The following is an 8,453-nucleotide window of genomic DNA, read 5'->3' on the forward strand; positions in this document are numbered from 1 at the left end:
GGTGGGGTGGAGGGTGCAGACCTTAGTAGATGGCATCTTCCAGAGTGCTGTTAGGTTTGGATCTATTCCAACAGCGTCTCAGCACAGGCCTCCCCTAGACTCCTAGACTCCCGGCTCTTTTTAGAAGGTCTTTTATTTGCTGGCGTGTCGTGCTGGTGCGGAACAGCTGGGTGGGAAAAGAACAGCTAAACTGTGTGGAAACCAATCAAATAGCAAATCAACTTCTATTCAATTTAACCACACTCACCTGGTACTAATCACACACTACCTCACCTAATTCAAACACCACCTTACAATGTTACTGAATGTAGTTAATTTAAAATTACTTGAAGCAGGAACTTACCTATCTGCCTCAGACCCTGGTTACACTATAGTATAATGGAAATAGCTTACAGGGATGTTTATTTTCGGTTTCTGTCTTGTGCAACATATGGCTCTGGCTCTTCTGTAGCTGGGCGTGCATGTGCAATGAAAGAAAGCAAGGCAGCGTTGCGAAGAAACCGGAAGGGGGTAGGAGATGCAGAAATTACGCAGGATGCAGGATATTTTACACCACCTCCTTTTCCACATTGGAAAAGTTAGCATGTTATTGTGTCTCATCTGTCAAAACCTTATATTTTTTGCAGACCACCTGATCATCATCTACGTCAGCTTACCTGCTGTGATCATGCTATGCTTTCAAAAACTGCTGCTGCAGTGCGTTTTTCTAGAAGGTAGGGGTTTGTTTCTGTTAATACTGTACATTAACATTTTTGAAGACAATTGCTCAATAGATCTATCTGTCACTCGTCAAACAGTACAATCCGTTTTCTCGAGATCACGAGATAAATTATCTCAGGAAATCGGAAGTAAGGACTTCTGTTTTCTTGATTATTTAGTGATCTCGACATTACAACGTTCTTTTTTTTTCAATAGCCTCAACGAGCCGTCGTAAGTTATGTAAGCAACGTAGGACATGACAGAACAGCAGGGTAAACATTCTGGTTGGCAAAAATAGCTAAATTTGCCAGATGTTTTGACCCCTAACCAATTCTCTCCGCATATTGCCATTGCATTGTGTGGAATAAAATGCAACGCAGAGACTTGGGAGCAATATTGCAGGGAATGTTTCTATTATGTAATTGTCATCTTTTTTAAATTAAAATATTTATTGTTCACCTTGCTTTTGTTGTTGTTTTTTTCAATTAATTGACTTCTTTTTTTCAGTGATATGTTTAACTGACGATTACAAGATAATACTACCAACAAGTATATCAGCACTGAAAGGCTCCTGTGTGGTCATACCCTGTGAATTTTCCATTCCTGATCATGAGAAATATGCTGAATCCATACTTGGCATGTGGCACTTTGGTAATTGGGAATACGTTAGTCACCCTGACTCTTCAAAAGTAGTGACCCGTTTTAAAAAACGTACAGCGCTGATTGGAGATTTGCAAAAGCATGATTGCTCTCTGAAGATTGATGAAGTGAAAGTCGATGACACTGGTCCATTTTGTTTTAGATTTGACGTACCAGGGATTGTTAAGGGATCATATTCTAAACATGAGGTATTAATACACATTACAGGTGAGAGTTTAGTAATTTTAAATACTTCCTTACATTACAAGCCAGTTGTTTTGAAAAATGTGGCTTTACCATTTTAATTGAGAAGAGGTTGTACCATTCTGTGGCCTGTGGTCCGGACCACTCTTGCTATGACGTCACAGTGATCCGGACCACAGGGACCACTCCATCAAAGTGGTCCAGACCACTTAGTGCCGTTGTTATATTCTGATTTCACAGTTGTGTTATTTCATTTTCTCATACTTATTTTACTGTGACATAATTAATGCAAGTGTTTAAATAATAATGGACTCAGGACCACTCCAGCAGTTGCCATTCATGGTCCTGTGTACTGCGCACTGGGCCCCACTCCGAGCTATTTTGTTTAGAGAACTGATTTTTCAGTTGTACTGTCAGAAATGTTCTTTTTTCCATTGGGTAAATACTTCCTTTTTTAAAAAACCTAACTTGCTGCTTATAAAAGTGTTGTATTTCTGTTATGGTTCATGTGTAAAATCAGTAAATCTATAGATTAACCAGTATATGTGTAGATTTATCAGCTAATAGGTCAATCTATAAAATAACTACAGAGATGGTAGTTAATGCTACGGTAGTTAATTCTACAGCATTTTAGGTAATTCGGAAATGAAGTAACATCAGGGAGCTTAATGGCAAAACAAACAAAAAAAAAGATTTCTGTAAGATCTTTTACGTACTTGTGTAAATTAACTAATTTATTATTTATTTTTCTTAAACTCCAGCCATAGGATTTTTTTAAAATTATGTGATTAATCTTTCTAAACTTCACTCTATCCCTTACTGTATTATTATTATTATTATTATTATTATTATTATTATTATTATTATTATTATTTTATAATAGTAATAATAATAATAATAATAATAATAATAATAATAATAATAATAATAATAATGTATTTAGCAGAGACCATGAATTAATGTTTTGTCCTATATACAAACATGATTAGAGACAGATTTCTGGTTTTATTTCTAATGATTTTATACCCCTTGTCTTGCTTTATGTAAAACTAAATAAATAAATACAAAAAAATAAGACAACTCTTCAGCAAAACTCATGCCTCTACTAAGTGTGATTTAGTATTATTAAGTTGAACTCATTAAGAAAAAGCATAACCTAAGTGCACGCAGGTTTTGCATTTCAGTGAGAATCATACATACTGTGATATGTCATTTTGCCACCAACACATTATTTTTTATTGTGAATTGTTGCCAGACAGTGCTGACGGATGTAAGTAAAAGGGATCATTTATTACCTCCTTAGTTATTTTATAGATTGACCGCTGAGCTGGTAAATCTACACATTATAGATTATAGATTTACCAATTTTACACATGAACCATAACAGAAATATGACCCTTTTATACAGCAAGTTAGGGTTTAAAAAAAGGAAATATTTACCCAATGGAAAAAAGAACATTTCTGACAGTACAACTGAAAAATCAGCTCTCCAAACACAATAGCCCGTAAGATAACCAGGCAGTACCTCTATAAATCACGTGATAAGTACTGCCATCATTTTGTTTAATTGCTGGAAATTACCGCCATCTTTTATGCATATGGGCCTATATCCTAGATATGGGCAGCAGTGTGGAGTAGTGGTTAGGGCTCTGGACTCTTGACCGGAGGATCGTGGGTTCAATCCCAGGTGGGGGACACTGCTGCTGTACCCTTGAGCAAGGTACTTTACCTAGATTGCTCCAGTAAAAACCCAACTGTATAAATGGGTAATTGTATGTAAAATAATGTGATATCTTGTAACAATTGTAAGTCGCCCTGGATAAGGCGTCTTACATTAAAACTTAATTCAGGCTGGGACATACAATAAGGATATTAATGTGCTAATATGCCTTATTAACATGCATCCACTGCCCTGTCAATAATACTGCAACCCAGTATAAAAGCATTTTGATAACTGACTGTAATATAATGTTGGTGTAATGCAATAGCCAATAGTTATTTACTCATACAAATTGAATTGGAGAATCATTCCATGCAAGCAGAGAATTTACAACTGGCATTGATTTCTATATTTATTTTAGAATTGTGTAGTTTCAGGTATATCATTTAAAAATTCTGTTTTCCTGGTTTAGACTCTCCTGATGTACCCTCAATAAACTGCTTGCCAGAACTCAAAGCTGGTGTTGATTTAGCTGTGACTTGCTCTGTGCCTCACACTTGTCTGACAAACCCCCCTATTATTACCTGGAGTTACACCAACGGCACTTTCGCAGTTTACCACAACAAAACAGGGAATGGAGCATGGCAAGTGTACTCAGTCCTCAAATTCATACCATTAGCAAGTGACCATAAGAGCCGTCTGACGTGCACTGCCAAATACTGGGGAGGAAAGCAAGCAGATGCCTCTGTCTTGTTAAATGTCACATGTGAGTTTTCTATATTTTCTATATTACTATACTTCAAGTCTACTGGAAGCCAGAATAGTACTACAGTATTTAATGCTAGATTTAGAAATGTCAAATTTTTTCAATTTTTTGTAAATGTTCCCTTAAGTATATGGAAAACTGAAAAGCGGTATGTAATGTAATATGTTAATATAACATTATTCAGCAGGTTTCATTTGTCTTTATGAAGCAAAATCAGTTAATTATATAGGATGATGGAAAACTTTTGGCCATAGCTGTACTGTGTGTGTTTGAAATACTTGATTTTGATCTTTCTGAATTTTACTGCAGATCGCCCTAAAAATGTCAACATTGAGTACAAAGAGTCTAGAGTAAAGGAGGGAGCCTCTATTGACCTGCGGTGTGCCAGTGATAGCTACCCTCCTGCCAGTAGCTATCAGTGGTACAATGTCATTGGAGATCAAACACTGAGACTGCCGCAAACCAGTGCAACAATCTATGTGCAGAATGTGTCCCGAAAGAGCAGAGCCTTTTTCTGCACTTCGCAGAACAGTGAAGGGTTGACCAACTCTACTACAGTGAGGCTCAATGTAGAGTGTAAGTACTATATTGAGACTAGCGTTTTTTTTATTTTTTTATTACCGTAGACATTTGAATTAAACATTTAGCCCAATTTTGTTAACAATTTACACATCCAGTTCACCAGTTGTATGTAATCATGTATTACAGACAAGCCGGAGATTCTGTCGGAATCAGCCTGTACCCTCGACATCACAGGACAGCTAACTTGTCAGTGCATCGTGGATTCCATTCCTCCACCTGAGATTGAGTGGCGTATTTCAGGCAGCAACCTGAATGAATCTAACACCGGTCTGAAATCATTCTCCATTAATAACAGAAGAGGACAGCAGAACACAGTGACAAAAGTCCTGCAGGGATGGGTGCCCTTCACAGGAATCCTCTCTTGCTCTGCCACCAACACCCAGGGGAAAGCCTCAATGTCATTCAAACGTCCAATGAGTGGTATGGTCCTCACCATTTAGGCTTCTTACTATTTTAGCTTGTTGGATCCCTCAGAGAAGTCTGTGATTTGAAATCTGTAGAATACAGCCAAACAAAATGATGGAAAATATTTGAAAAGCAAAACATTGTTAGACTTATTATTATCTGTTGTTTGAAACAACCAAAATAATTGTAGTATAAAAACCCTATCAAATATCTGAATCATAGCGATGTTTTACAGATTATATTTCATTTAGTGATATTATTGGGCATCAATAAATCGCTGTGGTTGGGTATAGAACATCAGTGAGATTAAGACCACCCCTGTTTAATTGATCTTGTTTGCAGATCTCTACATATACATAGCAATTGTTGTGGCTGCTGTATTGATTATAGCTATTGGGGCTGGACTGTGCCGACTGAGAGTAAAGAGAAACGAGTAAGTATGTTTTATTAATAGAAAAAAAAAAAATGTGACAAATAAAGCTAAAAGAAGCCACATCACAAGTTTGGAAACCACACAATAAGTCCATCCTTACTGGCTGCCCAAACTGCAAAAGGATATCTCTTATAAGACACCCTACATAGGATGAATTAATTTATGAAAAAAAAAAACATTAGTCTTGTACTCCTGACTAAGATGTTGTTGTTTATAGGACTGTGCCATATGTTCCATCTATACACAGGAAATACTGGAATTACAAATCCTCAGTCGTAATTGGTTGATTTTTTATATGTGATTAATAATACAATTCTAAAGTATACTTTTAACTGCTCCAGACATTTTGGAAATTAATTTTATATTTTCCCTCATACAGGAGAAAAAAACATGATCCCAAAATTGCTTTCGTGAATAATTATGAACAACCTAAGGTATGCTATTAATATTACCTTAATTTCGTGTATTCTGTGTTTGTAGTAGGCCTATTGTGGTCCAACAGACCAGCTTGTAATGACATCTATAGTACGTATCTGCATTTTTTTTTTTACAATTTATATTTTATTTCATTTCCCACATATAGCCAGAAAGAAAGACTGAAACCCAGGATGATGTCATGAATGACATTTATCAAAATGTTCAGGTATGTAATTATTATCATCTCATTTTTTTTTAATTACAAAGAAAAAGATGGAAAAGATGCAATCTCCTCCACTAATGTCTTTGGGCAGGTGCATGTCTTGCTGCCTTTGTCCCAAACATGTATTTTTAACATTTTTTATTTAAAAGCTTTTTCTCAACATATTCCTGATAGTTTTTTTTTTTAATTTATTATTTATTCACACATCATAGGTAAACTAGGAAATTGACTTTTTTTCAACTAGAATCAAGCAACTCTGATTTAAACAGTATTTGAAAATTAGTTGAAGTCAACAGACATGCACCAAAGTTGTCCTGAACATATCTGCTGTAAATGACTGCTGTAAAGTGGGAACAGAAATCCAGCATTGTTGCAAGAGGGAGCGAGATCTGGATACACTGCAATGCTTAAAATATATATATTTTTTCTCTTGGCGAATGTTTCAGAGTAAACGATGAGAAACGTCTTGCCCAGTTGATTTATGACCCACGATACGTGATTACAAATTTTAAAAGATAGTACCGTATGCCTAAAAATATAACGCAGTGATACAGACAACAAGGGACACAGAAAGGTAAAGTGTTTCTTGTAAACTTTGCAGCGTGTTGTATAACTCATTAATGTTGCATTGCTGTTGTCTTATCCACCTAAAACACACAGGCATTTGAAGTAGATGAAGATATTTACGTGAATGTAAGCGCCAACAAATGACCACACAAGGACTACAGAATGAATCCCCGCAACAAGAATCACCTTAGTTGGAACAACAATGTGAAAACAAACAGAATATTGGCTCACCGTAAGAGGATTAGATTCATATTGAAGCGACAGGATTTTTTTATGTTTTCTATCATCTTGAATGTTTCTGATTTCTGTTGTTCCAATACTGATTTGTCAGCATATACTGTGTTTAAGAAGCCATTATTTAAGGCTGCACAATCACACATGTCAAGTCACACTCATTGAAAATAAGAAGTAAGGAAATGACCATGCATTTTAATTAGGTAATACTGAATCTCACTCCTGATTTTTTAAAATCTCACTTTTTTGGCTTGCCTGACCTTGGTTTCTTTGCTTGGGTACCTCCTGATTCCGAACACATGATGTGGTGACACTTCTCCTCCTGGCTGCACGATACCAGACCAGCAGGGTTGAAAGGTCAACACAATATGTTATGTTTTTTTGGATTTAGAAAAAAAGGTAAGTGAAAGGTGGAAAAAAGAAACATTTGAAACTCTTACCAATATGTCACACTCAGCTATTGTAAGGTAATAATTGTAATTACCATTGCCGCTTAATCTTAATTATCTAATGATCTGATTTACGCAAGCATTCTGTCCACCAATTTGACCTATCGCTTGTGACAGCTTTCAATTCAAAGCTTTCCAGGGCCAAGCAAAAACTTTAAACATTTGTACTATTTTGTGATGTGATTTAGTGTTCTTTTCGATTTGATTGATACTGTCCTTTTTATCTGTGACTGATTAAAAAAAAAAAAGCTTATGGTGTGATTAATACAAAAATAATAAAATATTACTGTGGCAGGGCAAAAGCCCTAAATGTAAATAGTGTGTGTGTGGGTTGGGGGGTGATATAGGTTTGGTAGGGAGGGGGTTAAAATCCTCCCTGCCAGAATACATTGACCCTTGGACTTCTACGAGTGGGCGCCTAATTAACCCCCTTGGACGTCTCTGAGTGGGCCCCTAATTACCCCCCTTGGCTTCTGTGAGGGGGTGCCCGTTTAACCCCCTTGGTGATTCCTGGGCTTCCCCTCCCTGCCAACCCTATATTCCCACACACACACTATTTACATTTAGGGCTTTCACCCTACCACAATTACTAATTCTTCAATCAATATATATTTATTTACATAATAATATTTAACCCTGTAATATCCAAGCATTTTTTAAATAAGAAAAGCTGCTTTATTTATGTAACTAGATTCCTGTTCTTGTACAAACCACTTTTTTTTTTTTTCTTCCTGTCCAGCAACACATAATGTACTGCATATGAACAATTCTGGCTTGTGAGGCTGGATTTAAAAAATAGAGGGATGTCTAAGCATTATATCATATGTGATACAGAAATGGGTGTTGCAGGCTTAATCTACGCCCTATATTAATCAATGGGAAGAATAGTGATCACTTTATTTGTTGGAAATGCTGTATATCTTTTTTATCACTTGCTTTTTTAATAAATTTGCACTTTTGAACCTCATGAACAGTGTTTGGATTGTGTTTATGGTGACCATACGCTCCTGGTTTTTACCGGGACCACCCATCAGCTTTTATACTTTTATATCGTTGTGACAGAGAGCGAGTGAATACACGTTATAAATCTCCTTCCCGACCTGTGAGGGCGCTGTATAACAGGAACAGTGTGCCCCGGACTGGATCGTTTGGCAATTCATTCCAGGGAAATGAAG

General features: G+C 36.4%; 1 protein-coding gene across 2 annotated transcripts; it reads left to right on the plus strand.

The window, feature by feature from the left end:
- Window positions 1–350: 350 nt before the first annotated feature.
- Window positions 351–8,245, plus strand: LOC117402647 (sialic acid-binding Ig-like lectin 14). Of its 2 annotated transcripts, XM_059024541.1 has the most exons (10): window positions 351–510; window positions 627–713; window positions 1,207–1,566; window positions 3,675–3,968; window positions 4,278–4,544; window positions 4,677–4,970; window positions 5,298–5,388; window positions 5,768–5,822; window positions 5,972–6,031; window positions 6,689–8,245. In XM_059024541.1, the coding sequence occupies exons 1-10, from the start codon at window positions 462–464 to the stop codon at window positions 6,737–6,739; spliced, it is 1,608 nt and encodes a 535-aa protein (XP_058880524.1). In that variant the 5' UTR covers window positions 351–461; the 3' UTR covers window positions 6,740–8,245. The 2 variants fall into 2 exon arrangements, with proteins under 2 accessions (XP_058880524.1, XP_033859891.2); XM_034004000.3 differs by lacking the exon at window positions 351–510 and having other exon boundaries at window positions 526–713.
- Window positions 8,246–8,453: the final 208 nt, after the last annotated feature.

The sequence above is a fragment of the Acipenser ruthenus genome, chromosome 5, assembly GCF_902713425.1.
Source record: "Acipenser ruthenus chromosome 5, fAciRut3.2 maternal haplotype, whole genome shotgun sequence".
In the NCBI taxonomy this organism is placed as follows: Eukaryota; Metazoa; Chordata; class Actinopteri; order Acipenseriformes; family Acipenseridae; genus Acipenser; species Acipenser ruthenus.